General features: G+C 43.4%; 1 protein-coding gene across 2 annotated transcripts in view; it reads right to left on the reverse strand.

Annotated features, from left to right (window-relative positions):
- Positions 1-9,086: 9,086 nt before the first annotated feature.
- The window catches only part of KDM3B (lysine demethylase 3B), a 68,865-nt gene continuing 59,304 nt past the window's right edge, over positions 9,087-18,647 (reverse strand). For both annotated transcript variants that reach the window (XM_090064743.1, XM_090064742.1), the window contains 7 exons: positions 17,698-17,788; positions 17,423-17,553; positions 15,238-15,357; positions 14,619-14,758; positions 13,698-13,874; positions 12,936-13,070; positions 9,087-10,386 (listed from right to left, as the gene is read on the reverse strand). In XM_090064743.1, coding sequence (XP_089920869.1) covers positions 10,306-10,386; positions 12,936-13,070; positions 13,698-13,874; positions 14,619-14,758; positions 15,238-15,357; positions 17,423-17,553; positions 17,698-17,788 — 875 coding nt within the window. In that variant the 3' untranslated portion in view covers positions 9,087-10,305. The remainder of the gene's footprint in view (positions 10,387-12,935; positions 13,071-13,697; positions 13,875-14,618; positions 14,759-15,237; positions 15,358-17,422; positions 17,554-17,697; positions 17,789-18,647) is intronic.

The raw sequence follows: 18,647 nt of genomic DNA on the forward strand, positions 1-18,647 counted from the left end.
GTCAGTAGGGCTAACCGTACCTTGTCATGCATCCACAGACGTATCACGAGCGGGGCCAAGGAGGTGATCCTCCCCCTCTGTGTGACACTGGTCAGGCCGCAGCTGGAGTACTGCGTCTAGTTGTGGGCGCCGCACTTCAGGAGGGATGTGGATAGCACGGAGAGGGTCCAGAGGAGGCCACTCGCATGATCAGGGGGCAGCAGCGGGTCAGGCCCTACAAGGAGAAGTTAAGGGACTTGAGCCTGTTCAGCCTCCACAAGAGAAGGCTAAGAGGGGACCTGGTGGCCATCTGTAAACTTAGTAGGGAGGACCAGCAGGTTTTGGGAGAGACCTTGGTCCCCTGAGCGCCTCCCAGAGTAACAAGGAATAACAACAGCCATAAGTTGCTAGAGAGTAAGTTTAGACTAGACATCGGGAGACACTACTTCACGGTCAGGGCAGCTAGGATCTGGAACCAATTTCCAAGGGAAGTGGTGCTGGTTCCAACCCTGGGGGTCTTCAAAAAGGAGGCTCGACGTTTACCTGGCTGGGGTCATTTGAGCCCAGTTCTCTCCTGCCCAGGGGCAGGGGGTTGGACTAGAAGATCTACAAGGTCCCTTCCAACCCTACATCTATGAATCATAAAACAGTGAAGTGGGTCTTGTAGTGCATGTGCACCTTGTATAGTCTAGCTTGTTAAACAATTTTAGATGAGGAATATGACATGGGCAAAAGCAGTTTGCCATCAGCAGCAACCAACCCAAAGGAATTGGATTTTAGAAGAGGAGAGTCTGACTACTTTGTGCACTGGAAGGGGAAAGAAACTTGTTCCAGTCAGAGGCAGCATCATAAAGAAGGCCCAAAGTGCCAGATGGGAAGAACAGCAACACAAGGAGGAGAGAGAACAGAGTGCAGGGTACAATGTGGAAATACAGCCAGAAACCTACTGAGAGGCTGGCAAGGACAGGGAGCTGAGCCTTATGCACCATGAAACACAAACCTGGTGAAAAACTATAAGAGAGTGTAATGTGTTGAGTTTAAAGACCACAAATAGTCAAGAAGTAGGTCTTGAACTGATACAAGGAGCTGTGAGCATGCATGGGGGAGGAGATGCATTTGAAGGCCATCAGCACACAGATGGTAAGAGACCACAGAAGAGGAGTCATTTTTCAGGCAAAATTAAACTAGCTGACTGGCTAAGGGTGCCACTGAAATGCAGCAAACAAAGTAAATGCCACGGTATCACAAAAGCCCAGTTCTGCCAAGTCCATTCAAGTAACTAAACAGTCAGGTAGCTTCAGTTTTCACAGATTTAATTTAATATTTCTGTGCAGCCTGAAACTAACTTGCTGATCTAGATGTGAAGGAACAGGGATCTCAAGCCTGTCAAGGCTAACTGGAATAGCCTTAGTAAAAAGAAAAGGAAATTAAATTACATCCTAAAGGGGAGGGAACAATACTTTTGTGTGTATGCACACACATTTTAAACAATTTTTCAAACAAGAGAAATTAGTGTAAAAAGAAATTCCTTTTTTATCATTACAATGAGATGTTTTAGGTTGTGCTAAAGCCAATTAACCTTTTCTGAAAAGTCTCACTATACATTACAGGTACAGGCTGATCAGGAGTAGCTGACAGTCTGCTGCGTAAATTCATAATACACAGTTAAATAAGAAGTCACTGCATTTATTTATGATTTTTTAAAGAAGCTAGAAGGCCAAAGTAAGTCTACATGCCTTCTGCCTGCCTTCAGGCTAATAGGACTAACTACCGCTCTCCTTTGAGAAGCTACCCATAAACATTTAATTTTCTAAAGAACCCCAATGCTTTGTCTAGCAAAAACTGCAAATAGAGCACTATGATCCCCACATTTCAAGGAGGATTTGGGCAGATTGAAGAGTCCAGCACAGAGCAACAAAAATGAATAGGGGCCTGGGAAGCAAGACTTATTAGGACAGGCTGAAAGACTATTTAGTTTGGAGAAGAGAAGACGAAGGGGGAATTTGATCTGTCTTCAAATACCAGAAGGGGGACGACGGAGAAGATGGAGATGGACTTTTCTCGCCACAGAAGACGAAACTAGGAACAATGGGAAATTTAGGTTGAAGACTAGGAGGAACTTTCTGATCTGCAGGTGGTCAGGCATTGGAGTGGGCACCTGGAGAAATTGTCCATCCCTAGCGGGGGCGGGGGGGGGGGGGGGGGGGCGGCGCGCGAAATGGGGTGACCTCTCCTGCAGGGCCCTGCTAGTCCTGGTGGCTCCACACTGCTGGTGCCTTTGCGTCTAGCCACTGGCCACCCCCACCCCTCCCGCTGGCTTTGTGGCCAGCCACTTGCCACTGCTTCCAATGATTGAAGAAACTGCTTCAGAATGATCTGGATCAGGCCAGGACCTCTCCCAGGAGATGCGGGGGCAGAGCTCAGAACTTATCATTTTTAAATGACACCGTATAAAGAAAACCTGTAGTAGACGATGGCCCTGCACCTGTCATCAAATAAGAGGAGTCGGATAGAGGGTTTCTCCTCTAACCTATGCGAGTTGCAGACTGTAGTAGGCCCCAGGTTGTTTAACAGAAGAGCATTTGCTGGACCAGGGTTTGGGGAAGAGAAGAGGCAGCAAGGGAAACGTGCAGGTGAGAGAATGTCGGAGGCAACAATACTTCAGAACATGCAGGAGACGGATCGGACGCCGTCAGCTACACGTCACCTAGAGTTCGTGTACCGTTTCATACGTTAGCTCCAGTTCAGGACACTGCAGAGTTTACGTAAGGGATAAAAATAGGCATATTAACCTTCATCAGGATATAAACCATTAGGAATGTGTCTATATTTACTTAGCAAGCTTTTGAAGTTTCACCTGGTAATTGAGTATAAAAATACAGGTTTACCTCACAATTTTCTTTCGTCAGGTTTGCATTATGCCTCTTGCTGAACAGCCCATCTACCAATGAACCAAGATAAGCACTTCTTTAAAAAACTTAGTTTTTAGCCTACATGACAGGCTGGCTACTTGTTAGAGGCTTGTATGCAGTTTAAAATTAATCTTTTTTCTATTTCAAGTATTAAAAATTCAGTCACAAATATGAATATTTGATTTGGCTTGAAATGTTTTACCCATGTTGTCATATCATTCACATACCATTGGTAGTTCAATATTAACATTGCTATTAAATTGCATTTAGATTTATTTTCCTGAGCAACTGATTTTGGTGTGACAGGCTCCCCACAGCACCTCAGAGTCGGCACAGTGTATACACAGATAAGTTGCATAAATTGCTTAAATGCCTGTAAAGGCTGTGTGGGATCGTACATACCTGAATGCAAAAGTCAGAAGGAAAAACGCATAGAACTGATGTAAGGTGCTGTGTAGAAGGAAGCCTAGTGGACTCCAAGATGAACATGAGTCGGCAGTGTGACGAAACCATCAGAAAAGCCAATGGCACTTTATCGTGCATCAGCAGATGCATGACAAATAGGTCCAAGGAGGTGATACTTCCCCTCTATTGGGCGCTGGTCAGACCGCAGCTGGAGTACTGCGTGCAATTCTGGGTGCCGCACTTCACGAAGGATGCAGATAATCTGGAGAGGGTCCAGAGAAGGGCCACTCGTATGGTTATGGGCCTGCAGGCCAAGCCCTACGAGGAGAGACTAGAGAAACTGGACCTTTTCAGCCGCCGTAAGAGAAGGTTGAGAGGCGACCTGGTGGCTGCCTATAAGTTCGTCAGGGGGGCGCAGAAGGGAATTGGTGAGTATTTATTCACCAAGGCCCCCCCGGGGGTTACAAGAAATAATGGCCACAATCTAGAAGAGAGCAGATTTAGATTGGATATTAGGAGGAACTTCTTCACAGTTCGAGTGGCCAAGGTCTGGAACGGGCTCCCAAGGGAGGTGGTGCTCTCCCCTACCCTGGGGGTCTTCAAGCGAAGGTTAGATGTGTATCTAGCTGGGGTAATGTAGGCCCAGCACTCTTTCCTGCTTATGCAGGGGGTCGGACTCGATGATCTATTGAGGTCCCTTCCGACCCTAGTATCTATGAATCTATGAATCTATAAAAGTCCGTTTTACCCGTCCTAGCATAACATGATTTTGACAGCATTGGCCCAGGAATTAATCGGAGAACAATGGCTCCTGCTTGGAAGGAAGAGCCCAGTTAATTTGCTGAATGTTAAGCCTAAGGCAGCAGGTGGTAATCTGGAAAATGCATGTGAAGAAATCAAGGGAAAAACAAGCAAACGAACAAGTCACAGACAAAATGGCAAGGTGAGTGCAGCTCTACCAGATGGTCAGCTGCTGACGGCTAACGTAAGGAGACAAATCTGGTGCACCTGCAGCACTTGAAAGTCAGCACAGAGTTGTAGATATATATTGTTTCAGTAAAACTGTCCATGTTCATTTAATGGCAAGAACCTCACCCAGAGAGACGGAGGTCCCATGGGAAGCAGCTGGTAAGATCAATAAGGGGACAAAAATTCAAACAGAACTTGGAAATGAGCATTCAGTTTACTGGGAGACGAGCTTGTCCGATCAAGTGCAGTTAGGCAACATTCGAAGAGCAAATAGATGCTGTGTTACAAATCTGTAAATTCATATAAAACTGGTCTGTCGCATTAAGGGCTATGAAATGCTGCAGTTATAAATAAGTACCCAACCAAACAGCACAAAACAACAGCTGGACAAAGGGAAAAAATGGGCTTGAAAACCAGCATCAGAACTGTAAGAGAAGTCCCAAACCTCTTCTTGACACCTACCTTCATAAGCAGCCTGTGAGAAGCCTGCCCGAGGAAAAAGAGACTAAAGCCCATTTCTGAACTTGTAAAATAGACATTTAGATCGGTGCTTCCAGAGAACGAGTTAAAGCGTTGAGGGTCCCTGTAGAGCCTTTTTATTTTAGCCTGTACGTGCCTCACCAGGGACCAATGCACGATCTGTCTCTAGCACGCTGCCCTTGCTTTGTGCAGACCAGGTTTAAATCGAAGCCAAACAGCCTAATCCACTTCATTATTGTACAGATTCCCCTGCCTACCAGTTCTTTCTTGTATTTCATCCCACTCACTACACCCCGCCACTAAAATTCCTCTCCATGGAAGAGCTGCACACCAGTGCTGACCTTCGATTTTTCTAAAAAAGCTTACTGTCTGTTTGGCATCGCAGGGTGCAAGAGCTTTCTATATACAAAGAGTGTAGAGTGGTGATCCTCAGGCTGGGAGTGCTGAGAGAGCCTTTTAAGGGTGTTGCTCAGTATCAGATGTGCAAACACCTACACGATTCACAAAATAAGCCAAGAGATTTCAAGTAGGAATCCAGTGTCAAAAACACTGCGACCTACTGTGGTCTTTGAGTTCTTTGCAACAGAATTCCTGCCCCGCCATCAAAACACAAACAGAAAAAATACCCCACAAGCAAAACCTAAGAGCTGACATTTTTTGAGTGGTGCTTTGAGTCTAATGAGGTCAAGAACCACTGGATCAGTATGGTAGGTACTTTTTGTGATAGCTTTTAATTTGAGAACCTTCACAAGTTCCCCTTCCTTGTAAAGGCTAAAATAGAAGACGAGCATTGCCAAGCTTTATAAAACTTTTCCAAGAATCCAATTGCTTGCTAATGCCCTTTTATGTTGTAATTTCCAATAAAGCAAGGCCATACTTTTAAAGCTTTGCCTAAATCTAAGTTTCTAGATGCACACATTTGAAAATGTTGGTTCATTTGACCCAGAAACGCATTATACATATAGTCTAAAACATATTAAAGCTTACGTCAAGTTTCTAAAAAGGAAGGCTTAGATTCGTCTAATGTTTTAAAACCAAAGTGATAGTGTAATGAAGATGGAGGACAAATGTAGAACTAAAAATAATCATAAAGATTTAGATAAGTTGCAGTTAAGTGAACATTGTTACAAAGGTGGCAAGGATTTTGGAGGAAGCGATATCCTTCATTGTATAGCATTATTTGTCTGATCTAAGGTGGCAAGGCATTCTTCATATCACCGAAAGATATCTTGCATAATTCCTGGACTATTATGGCCACATCACTTTAACACCACCATTGTTACAAAGGCAACAAAGATAAAACTTCCATAAAAACAAAAAGCTGGTTTAAAATTTTAAACTATTGTTGCTGTGATTTTCATCTGTTCTTTGCCTGTGGCCCCCATGTGACAGCTCCACGTTTAAGCTTTTTATTTAAGAAGACAGAAAGTGAAGTGAGGCACAGAAGCTAAAAAGGACAACAACAAAAAAAGGAGAGGAAAGCTATGCTCATAAAAGATGCAGTTAGAATACAGAAAGTCCGAAGTCTGAAAATACATAATTAAAAACAACAACTTCGTTTTGAGCTTCTCATATCCTGAAGCTCAGTTGTAACCTCCAAGGGTTTAGGATGTCACCCCAAGCACAACAAAATGTTAAGCTTGGTGCATAATCTGAACCAAGTGCATCATCTTTAATATACCATAATTCACTGATGGCATACACAACTCACGCTCTTCTCATTAGCTGAAAATCACATCACTGAGTTTGCAGCGTCCCCTTCAGCTATTAGATGATTTATTGTGTGGCAGCAATTCAAAAATAATGTTTGCACTCATGCTGCTTTCACTTTCAATTGTATATTCTTCCACCTGCATTCACCTGTTAGTACAGGGACTGTTTACTCTACCCATGAAGGGCCAGAAATAGCTCTGCCCAAATGTAGGCAAGTCATATCTGAAATCTTCCTCTGTACTGTCAGACATTTGCCATACACGCTAGAAATCTTTGGTTGTAAATTTTAAGTAGAAGCGGGCACTGGTTACTCCAAAAGCATTATACTTGCTAACAGTTAAGATCTTGTATACTACTATAAATGGACTTAATTTGTGTGATTACTTTGAAATGTTACAGTAACACAACTCTCTGTCGTACATGTCAATTACCAAGACTCAAAAGTAGAAGATACCCCAAAAGGCCAATGCCCAGAAAGAGATGTAAACTCCATGAAACAGAACAACAGATGAAAAATAATAAAGTAATAGGAGTTTAAGGATCATGAAATCCTGTTACAAACCATTCTGTGCATGCACTTTCACCAGTGTCATCTCCTCCATATGGATGCTTGGCATAGTAGCTGCCTGGGTCAAGATTACAGACCATAAAAGCTGCACTTCTCTCCATACAGCGGGCAGCGCTGAACTATGCAGGGAATCAGGAAGAATGGAAAACAAGATGCTGTAATACAAATCCTTCAGAACGCTTACGCATAAGTGTCACCAGCGACCAGAACTAACAACAGGGAAGAGCTGCATTTTTTGTTTGTTTGTTTAAAAGAAAACCCACACATTTTATGGATCAAAGTAAAAAAGTACAATGGTCTGTTAAAATGTTCTTGCACTATGGTGGTGGTCTATGACATTGTTTCATTATACTTGCAATTAATATCTGATCACAGGAAAATTAACAACATTTGAGTCTCTATTTCCATTAAATATTTCTGTGCAAAGACAAAGGAAAATAGGATGGCTTTGGTCATTTTATCAGAACTGCATTTTTCTCCAATACCATTCACTGTTTTAATTCTCTGAATAAGAGGCTCTGCCCAAGAAAACCGTCATCCACCCTCTCTGTAGTGTATGCCACTTAGAATAATAAAAAATGCTGCACATATTGATCATACCAAAAACCAAGTTATTTGCATAAATTAGAGTTTATTAAAGCCAAGGTACAAAGTTGTTGGGGTAATATACAATATTGTTATTGGTGTTTTATGTTTCCACAAAGTTGAAGTTAGAGTTTGCATTTCTCTGATGAAATTTTAGAACTAAAAAGGAAAGTTAGTAGGTACAGTTCATGGAGTTAAGGGGTTGGATTGGATAGCTTCTTGAGGTCCTTTCCAGCTCTATTTTCTTAGGATTCTAGGCACTATTCCAGCTAGAGATGAAGAATTCTCCAAATCCTTGAAAAGCATAACAAATAACAGTGCTCGTTTGCGAGTCTTAAGGCAACACTAAATACAAGAGCTGGTTCAACTAACTGTAGTGTATAACGAGGAAGTATCTCTTTACAGACTTTTAGAGCCCTGTAGCGGTGCTCGCTGTTCTATGTTTTAGAAGCCATCAGAAACCAAAGCACCAGTACACACTGGGTTAGACCTTGTATGTTTAGCTATGTACTAGTAAATGCAGTTATGAGGGAGCCACTTACTATTTATCTTGTTATGTAGCAACCACAAAACCACTGAACCTAACACATTTCAATAGTCATAATTCAATTAAGCAATCTGAACGGTTATTTATCATGGAGAATTTTCTACAAATTTAATTTTACTTTGATGCTTTTAAAAAACTGGTCTCTGAACTGGGGACAGGGAGCAGCAGAGATGGACCTAGGAGTCCTGCCACGCCTGGGACCAGTGGTGCTCTGTGCACCTGGCTGCTAGCTGTGTAGGCAGGCATGAACTACAGCAGGCTCCAGCCCTACCTGTGAGATGAACAGCAGCGGCAGCCAGCGAGCCATGGTCTGGCCTCTCTGACCCTCGTCTTCAGGGCAAATGCAGAGGGACTTGGGCAGTTGTTGCCAAGACTGAGCCACTCGCACCTCCACCTACCTGGGACAGAGCCAGGCCATGGCATGGCAAGGGACAGGGACCCCAACTGGCATGGGACACACAGGGGACAGCTCTGCCCTCCATGACAGCGAGAAGCAGCCAGGCTGAACACAAAAGCCTGGGGCACAGGGGAAACACCCTGCTTGCGAGGGTAGGGGCAAGGGGGCACGGTGCGGGTGATGGGTGGATGAAGAGGATGAGCCTGAGCGAATGGAGTGGGGGCTGGGCTGGGTTGTGGCAGCCAGTTTCAGGCAAGCTACAATGCTAACCTTCAGGATCTCCCGTGCATACAGTTTGAGCCTCACACCAGCTCAGGCCACTTGTCCTACAGCGCTCTGAGGAGCTGGTGCCTAGGCAGTGGCTGTGCCAAGCTGAGCATGCCACCGGGGCAGCTGGGCTGGCTGGAGCTGCCGCCTCTTGGCCTGGTTCAGGGGCTGGCGTCCCGAGGCCATCGCGCCCTGGCAGGCTGCACGGAGCCGAGGCAGGAAGGGAGCAGGCTAGGAGTCTACAGTAAATGACTTTTATTTAAAAAAAAAAAAAAAAAAAAAAAAAAAAAATAAAATGAAATAACCGTGAACATATTAACAGGCCTGCAGGTGGCACTACAGTACAGCTGGATATAAGGTAGATACATTTCCCCATGTACCCGGACAATGAAATCCACCGCATCAATGCTGACATTTAGTTAATTCTGAATACAGTTCTATCAAGCAGGAACATTTTACTTAAAATAGTTCTGGACAAAGCTGATATCTGAAAATTAGTTTTCCTTCACTTCTGGAAAGGATAGAAGCCCCGAGCTAGCACCAGCACCGGGTGAACTATTGCCTGGCATTACCAGTGCAGGAGGAGATGCACAACATCTCCAAGTCAAAACAAAGTTCATGCCCCTTTTTACTTCTCATTTTGAGGAAACTGGAAGGGGAGGGTCAATTTCTTTTAGCTCTCCTTTGGCTGATTTTGTGCTATTTTGGACTGATTTCTACAAATCATTTACTGATTTTATTGAAAGGAAGACTAAATGTAATGTGCCTTTCCTTGCAAATCCAGGAACAGTTGTGGTATTTCAAAAATACTAAAAATATCTACTTTCATGAAATATTAACTGTTTCACTACAAACCTAGTTTTTCACTAAATACACAATTCTCCTAATTCTGGAGCCTCCTGGGAAAAGCAGTGGGTTCTCCCTGTATTTCTGCAGTTCTACAGTGTATAAACGGCTACAAGAAGGGGAGTGTGGAGAACAGCTTTATCCCTTTTCCTTGGCCTGTATCAATCACACTAGGAAGGATTAGCATGTATGTTTCTGCAGTTGGGCTCCTGTTGGTCACACTTCTGCAGCAGCTATCTACTTAAGTTTGCAACAGGATACCCCACCTCCAGCACATTCCTTCTAATTTCTTGGAGACTAACTAGGCATGAGGAAAAAAAAAGTCACACTCTTATACCATTTCTAATTATAATATGCAGGAACACCATGTGGTTTCCATGCAATTCCAATTCGCAGAAGGCCACAGGAAAGGGAAACGGCACCTTTCATCAGACAGGAATTCTGCAGGTAACAGCGCAACTTCCCATTAGACCTTCAGTGTTGAGGCAGCGTAGAAAACAGTGGCTGAAGAGTGTGTAATACTGACCACACTAGCTCTTAGTGAGAGGCTTCTGCTCCCGCAGAGGCAGTCAAGTGCAGTCCCTGTATGTACTGTGAGCAAAGGCTTACTTCACAGGGGATTCAGAATTAGCAACTCCTAAGACCTAGCCAGTTTGGATTCGTGAGCCTTCAGTGTGCCAACAGCATCTTTTACTGCATGGTAGATAATGTTCTTCACCTAAAACAAAAAAACAAACAGCCCCCACAAAAATCAACACATACAATTAAACAATGAGCAGCATCTTCAGTTTAACAAGAAATTAACTAGCTCTGCTTGTTTAAAGCTGTGGAAGTAAACTCTGGCAATTGGCTCTATAGCCACTGGAAGATAATCGCGCAAAAGAGTTGGTCATTGACCAAAGGATATTGGTCTCAGAAACTGCAGAAAAGGAGGGCTGGAAGGGACCTCTGGAGGTCACGTCTAGTCCATCTCCCAGCTCAAAGCAGGACCAGCCCCAGCTACATCATCCCAGCCAAGGCTTTGTCTACCTGGGTTTTGAAAACCTCCATGGACGGAGACTCCACCACCCCTCTGGGTAACCTGGTTCCAGTGTTTCACCACCCTCCTAGTGAGAAAGTTTCTCCTAATATCTAACCTCAATTTGCCTTGCTGCCTTATTCTGTCATCTGCCCCCACTGAGAACAGCCCAGCTCCATCCTTTTTGCAGCCCCCCTGGCAGGGAGCTGAAGGCGGCTATCAAATCCCCCTCAGTCTTCTCTTCTCTGGACTAAATCAGCCCAGTTCCCTCAGGCCTCTCCTCACCAGTCTGTGCCCCAGCCACCAAACCATTTTCACTGCCCTCCACTGGGCTCTATTTGTCCACATCTTTTCTGTGGTGGGGGGACCGCAACTGGACACAGGACTCCAGATGTGGCCTCCCCAGTGCTGAATAGAGGGGAAGAATCACTTCCCACCCCACCATCTGCTGGCAACGCTCCTCCCAATGCAGCCCAGGATGCTGGTAGCCTTCTTGGCAGCAAGGGCACACTGCTGGCTCCTGTTCAGCTTCTTGACCCCCGTCATCCCCCAGGTCCTTTTCTGCAGAGCTGCTGCTTAGCCAGTCATTCCCCAGCGTGTACCTCCCTAGTGCAGGACTTTGCACTTGTCCTTGTTGAACCTCATGAGACTTCTTTTGGCCCAATTCTCCAATTTGTCAAGGTCTCTCTGAATACTAACCCTACCCTCCAGTGTATCTACTACTCCCCACAGCTTGGTGTCATCTTCAAACTCGCCGAGTGTGCACTCCATCCCACCTTACAAAGTGTTGATGAAGACATTGAACAAAACCAGCTCAAGGACCAACCCCTGGGCACTCCACTTGATACCAGCTGCCAACTAGACATCAAGCCACCAATTACTACCCTTTGGAGTCCAACAACCCAGCCAGTTTTCTATGCACCTTACAGTTCGTTCATCCAACCCATACTTCCTTAGCTTGATTGTGAGAATGTTGTGGGAGACTGTATTAAAAGCCTTGCTAAAGTCAAGGTATATTATGTCCACTGCTTCCCACACAGAGCCAGTCATCTCATCATAGAGGGCAACCGGGTTGGTCCGTCATGACTTGCCCTTGGTGAATCCATGCTGGCTGTTCCTAATCAACTTATCTTCCAAGTGCTTAGAAATAGATTCCTTGAGGACCTGCTTCATGATTTCTCTAGGGACTGAGGTAAGGCTGACTGAGCTGTAGTTTCCCAAATCCTCCTCCTTTCCTTTCTTAAAGCTGGGCATTAGGTCTGCCTTCTGCAATTGTATTGTCTTGTATTGCTAGGCTTTAATTCTTCATCTCTTAAAATACCACTCACACTACTTGCCCCATTTAAACATTGCCACAATATTATTACTCTTCCTTCCCTCTGAAATGTCCTTTGTGTTCCAAAATATTATTAATGTTCTCTGTCACTGGGCCAGAGACCTTCTTAGCAGCTCATTCACACATTTCTTGGGCTACCAATTTAAAAATTCTTCATCTTAGTAGACGATGTTTTGAATCCTCCTTAGTAACTGGAGTAATGCACTGGAGCTTACTTCTTCAGGCATATGCTATAAGAACATGCCATCCCACATCTTTCAACATTTGTAGCAAACATTTATGGAACATTAAACCTTTCCTGCATCAGTTTTACTGTCTAGCACCAAGGCTTCTTTTGTTCTTCGGCTTCTCATGCTTCAAGTCTCCTATGCCCTGCCAGCCATGGATCTTTCCCAAGACTTTTGGCTTCCCTTATCAATTTTCTATACTTAATTTCTAATTTATGGTTTTTATTTCCTTTTTTCCATTTGTTATAGATGTCCGTCTTATTTCTAATTGCTGCTCTCACTACAGCACAGAACAAGAGGCTTAAACATTTTTCCAGTGCAGAGAAAAAAATGCAGAGCAACAAGGAACGGACATCTCTTCAGTTCATTAGTCTCTTAGTACCTTTACCCTGGCTAGTTGCCTAATTATTTGCCATAGCTTCATCCTAAAGCACACGTGCTCACACAATCTCTTCAACATCCTTTCTAGCTGACAGTCTAAAGACTAACTCATACAAGTTAGTTCCTTTGTCATATATACACAAAATCATTATCACCACCCATTCTGGCCACCAATGGGGAAAAATCCTAAACAGTGTTGCTCAGACAAAATCAGGCCTATTCAGACTAGTAATGACATGTCTTTTAAAGACTTCAAGCCACCAGTCAGCACAGAAATGTTTCCACCAAGACGGACTGACAATTACCTGCAGCTTATCTTCATGGTTCGTGTGAGTGTTAGACAAATGTCTGAACTCTTGAGTCAGGCGGAAGCAGTGCTTTACATGTTCTGGAGATACAAAATCTTCTGCCACTTTAATACAGCTGTACAGATTATGAACCTAAAAAACCCCAAAACATTATAGCAGTGGATGTTAGATACAGCAAAGCTGAATGACCCAATATAGAATTAATACAGAAGAATTCCATGTACTGTAGGTTCCTGCTCACCTAGCTACCAGAGACTGAAGCTACCCAGAGACGCAGAACAATTCACAGAATTAGTTTCATGTCAGAAGTGCAAACATTCTACTGAGCGACAGCCAACCTCTCTCCCTATAGATGCAGGACTGCTCGCTACAGAAGATTCTCTGGTATTTTGCTGACCATAGCGTCAGATGACTACAGTGATGGAGCCTCTACCACTTCCACTGGGAGTCTGGTCCAGAGCCTAAGGAAATCTCAATGTCAGGAAGCTTTTCCTAATATTCAGTCTAAGTGTTCATTTTCTTAATTTTCTCCCAGTTATTTAGTTACACACCTGCTCCCGTGGTGCCACTATGCTTACTTATTCAGTTGTTTAAATTGTACTCAAGCATCACATTGATAAAAATGTTACAAACAGATTTCTGTAGCAACTGTTCTCCAAAACCCAAGGGCTCAAGTCAGTGGTCATATTTCAGGGTGCTTTTGGGAGATGAAACAAACTTGGCTGTAACGTTTTTTATCATCTGTGACACTATGCTTACCTGGTGGGGTGCACCTGCGGGAATGAACACTGCATCTCCTAGGAACTGTACTATTGCCCAGCCTTGTACACCATATTCATCATAAAGACGCTTACGCAGGGTCTGGTCCAAGTACCAACTTTGGTCATGAATTGGGTCATGATCTGGGGGATTTTCTTGACCTTGTTCTTCTCCAACCTAATGCAAAAATACAAAACACATCCACAGATAGCAAGGTTCAGTACCTCTCCCATCTCACGTAGCATTCTGAGCCAACCCTGACATGGACAAATATGACTTTAAGCTGCTACAATGAGAAATACTAGCAGCACAGACTATAAAGTGTTTCCAGGCAATGGCATCTGTACTAATAATTATCCCTTCCATATCTATCCTTGAGATCCTAACATGGGCTAATCATTTATATTATCTCCATGCTCAGAAACTCAGTCTTCTCAAGGACGGAGACAGGCTTTTCTTTGTGGCTACAGGGGACAGGACTAAGAGCAATGGCCTCAAAATGCAGCAAAGGAAGTTTACGTTGGAAGTTAGAGAAATTTTCTGACTATGAGGGTCACCAAGCACTGGAACAAGCTACCTACAGAAGTTGTGGAATCTCCGTTACTGGAAATTTTCAAAAATCAGGTTAGATCAGCACTTGACTGTTATGGTTTAGTCAGGGATGATCCTGCCTTAAGCAGAGGGCTGACCTAGATGCCCCTATGAGATCCCTTCCAGTCCTCCTTTCCTATGATCCTACGACTAGCCATACACACAATTCCATTCAGTCACATTCACAGAGTGGTTGTAATTTCTGCAGGTGAATATTTTTGTGGTAAGGAACATCAGCTGCACAAGATTCAACCTGAATCCTCCAAGTCCCTATAGATGAACCTTTCTTGGACAACAGTAAGACACAAGCCTTCTTTGTCATCGGTATACCTTCCGCAGAAGTTCACGGATCTTCTCAGCATCCTTGGCGGCATAGATGTGCCACAGAGCTCCAGGCTTTTCCTTCCCTTCGTGGATTCGCTGCTTTGTTACATCATCGGCATCTCCTTCATCAATAGTTTTCAGCACCTCTGCAAAGAAGATCCCCACAAAAAGTTGAGTACAATCACATACCTTTTATATCCAATACGTAAACAGAAATTAACATCATAATCTTTGGACTCATAGCAGTCACTAACTGACTGGGATGCAGTCTAAAAACTCGGTCATAAAACATTCAAATCCAGCCAATCCTTATTTCTCAAATATTTGAAAACTGGTACAATGGTTTCCTTCCCCTCCCATTCAGTTCTCTTCTTAATTCCCCCACAAAACTGCCACTGCTTTCACAGAACATTCTGAACTATTAGTGGAAAAGGCACTACTTTAGAACAGATTAATTTCTATACTTGTGAATGTTCACTGAAGATACGGCCTACATTTCCAAGGTGACTTGTTGCATCTGGCCAAAGTTGCAAGACTCTTTAAAGAAACTTGGAAGCCCACATAACACATTCCTCTCTCCACGGCACAGTTTTCATAGGACAGTAAAACGTTTCCAAAACATTACCATCATCATGGGACCCTTCGCCAATGGGGATCCCAACATACACCATGACATTAACGGCATCAGACACATCCAAGTGTAAGTTGGTTGTACCAACACGTCTGTCTTCCGCAGTTATCAACCCTAAGAAAAAGGACAGTGTGAAAGACCAGCACTGTAAGATGGACAAGATCCAAGTTCCTGTGAAAAGAACAAACAAAGCTCTTTTTGCAAGAACAGGGGCTTCCTAATGCACGTTTACTTTTGGTTTCTCCCATCATCCCTGAAACAGTGTACAAAATCAAAGCTACATATTTAGAGACCTGAGCTACAGCTTCCTAGCTTTTCTAAACTGAAAAACATTATGAATGCAAAGAAATCTGAAGTAGTACTTTGTGTTCATTACTGTTGCAACATACAGTGATGAAATATTTTTTCCTAATCCCTTCTTTTACTTTGACATGCCTGTAAGCACATCGAGCAAGGTACTGAATGTTTGCTTTTTTGATGAAAGACATTTAAGGCATTTTTGCCTTTTACATTTAACAGATGGCAAAATAAAGGGGCTGTCCCTTTGGTGACAACACTTTTTAACAGTCAGATACAACACTGAAGTATTAAAATTTTTACTTCTGGAAGGCAACATATTATACAGAAGTCCTACAAATTCTGATTTTTAAAAGAAGAAAAAGTTTAAACAAAAACGTGCTCATTGTCTGTGCATTCCCCATGCACATAAGATGGTACAAAAAAACTGGAAGCACACAAAACAAGTTAGCTTTCACTAGTATTCACTGCTTTTTTGTTGCATCATTTCCTACATCTAGTACATTGTCTGACTAAACTACATGCTCTTTGGGGCAAGGACTATGATTTCTTGCTGTCTAAAGCCTGTCACATCAAGGTGTTAACTACACATTTAAGGCAACTGTTGCCTTAACATACAGCTTGCAGAAGTTGGTTCTGCTACCTGCCTAAATTAAAGCACCAGAAACAAAAGACTTGAAAGAACCGCATTAATCATAATCCCATTTTCATCCCCCTATTGTATAATACTTGTGATGTCTCTAGTAAACAAACTGATTTCTCAGAACCTCACAGGGGTTTCACATTTTTAAAGCCAGAAGTCTCACTGGCTTGGCAGGCACAGAATTTCATGCAGCAATTCCTGAATTCTAATTCAGTGACCAGGGTAGATTTAAGCACATATTTTATAAACTGACATCCCAAAGGAAGCTGGCTCAATTAAAAAAGATTTTACAAAGTTTAGTTTTTAAGCAACATTTCTACAGTTCACCCTTCAATTATAAGAACAATTTCCTTCCACACACCTGCAGTGGAGACACCATTTGCAGGGTCACCAGCTTAAAACGGTTTTGCAACATTAAGAGCGATCCAAACTGTTTTTTTCCTTTAAAGCAACAACTAAGTGAAGTGTTTGAGGCCTCAACCTACTTTAAATAACTGGTTAAAAACAACCAGCATCCACCGCCCCCCCCTCTTTCCTATCATGATTCAAGCTGTTATAACTTCAAATTGTTCCATTCTACTTCTGTCCATCAGATGCAGTGAAAATAACTTCATATTTTAGAATGATTACATCCACAAAGCATGTGTGCGCCAATTGTTTTGGATGTTTTGAAAAATAATCATTAAATGCTAATTGCTTTTAATCCCTGCAGAAATTGTCATCTGTAAATTTCACAATGCTTATTCATCAGGGCACACGCTCTGGCACATTGCCCTCCATTGATATCCAACCTGCTGCACGCACAATTTATCTTACAAGGCTAAAAATATATACTTAAGTCTAATAGTAGGGTTCAATCTGTCTTTCAGTCTGAGGTCACCAAAACTGCTTTAACTCAGTCATGGAAAACAGCTAAATATATTTTATATTATAATGTAATATATACTATAATATAACATGTATTCATATAACATACACTAGAGAATATAAAGTACATTATGGTAATAATTTATAGGGAGGTTTTAAGTTTACTGGTGTGTACGTGTACATGCATTCATGGAGGAAAAAGCAGCACGTGGAGATCTCTTAGTGTTGATCCAGTAAGATGACTCAACCTCCTCTAGGGTAAGTTCTCAGACTTAGCTAATGCTTTCTTGCCATACAAATTCCAGTTCTGAGGATATACAAAATGAAATAAAGCACAGCCACAAGCTCATCTCCAGCTCTGTTCCTACATACCATAGGCATTGTACATTTTTGGGCCCAGATCAGGACGTACAAAGTAGCTTGGCAGCCTAGAGGCCAGATTTAACCTGCCGTCCCTCTTGGTATACTCCGGGAGAGGAAGATTCTCCATCAAATCCTCAAACCTACACAGGAAGAGAAGAGAGCAAAGACCCTTTCAGGTCACAGGGAAGGAAGAGCACACAAAGAACAATACAACACCAACAGAACGGTCCTGCTTGTAAAGCAGTCAGGATCCCCTGTTAGTGCTGTTGCTCCAGATTCCTTACCTTGTAGGCATCATGTCTCTAAAATCCTCCCCTGGAGGCCAGTCCTTTAACTTCAGTACCATTGGCTGTCCATCTTCTGACCTCAGGCGTTCTGCAAGATGAAACACATTTCACTCTGCATGCTGCACCTCTTCCCACCTCTCGGTCTCATCTCCATAGCAAACTTCTTGTGACGGTGACTTTGTACACTGCCCAGCACAGTGCACGCTGCTCCCTGGCCCATAGTACAAATGAATTTTACTAGTCAAAACAGGACCCACAGCAGAGTCTAAAGGAGATTCCCGCAAGTTGCCAAATGTCTGCAGCACTTCTGTGGGGCGAAAGGAGGAGCGTTCCAGAACCCACCGCCTGACCACTTCTACTGACATCACAGAATTTTACCATTCATTCCTATAGAAGGCAGTTAAGCCAATGCCCAATGCTTATGAAAAAATCTCATCCTATATTGTTTTTGCCAACCTGGACTGCTTCTAAAACACGATGAAATCCACTGTGGTCAACGCAAGGGACTGGTAATGCACTGCTGAAATTGCAGTCCACAGGGTGGGGGACATGCACACAACCTCCAGAAGACATCCACCATGCACAGCCTCTCATTTACCAAATGTGGTGCAGAGCAGAGCAGGACATTTAGACGGCAATGCTCACAACTGATTTTTACTCGTACCTAATTTGACTCAGGAATGAAGCCTAGCCCATTTATTCTCTTCATACGTGATGCTGACTAGTTTAACTAAAACAGGGGTGGCTCAGACAGACCTGGCTTACAGAGCTGTGTCATCCAGCCAGTGGGGCTCCCCAAGGTCTGGAAATCTGGCAACAGGGGAGTGATAATTAATGCTGCCACTGCTCCCCTGATTTCAATTTTCTGGACCCTTAGGGAGCTGCATGGGCCAGACTGCACCAGCATACAGCTACAACCAAGGGCTGGCCATGTGCCAACTCCCCTC

This window comes from Crocodylus siamensis, chromosome 10 (genome assembly GCF_052110815.1).
Source record: "Crocodylus siamensis isolate JL-2025a chromosome 10, ASM5211081v1, whole genome shotgun sequence".
NCBI classification, from domain to species: domain Eukaryota; kingdom Metazoa; phylum Chordata; order Crocodylia; family Crocodylidae; genus Crocodylus; species Crocodylus siamensis.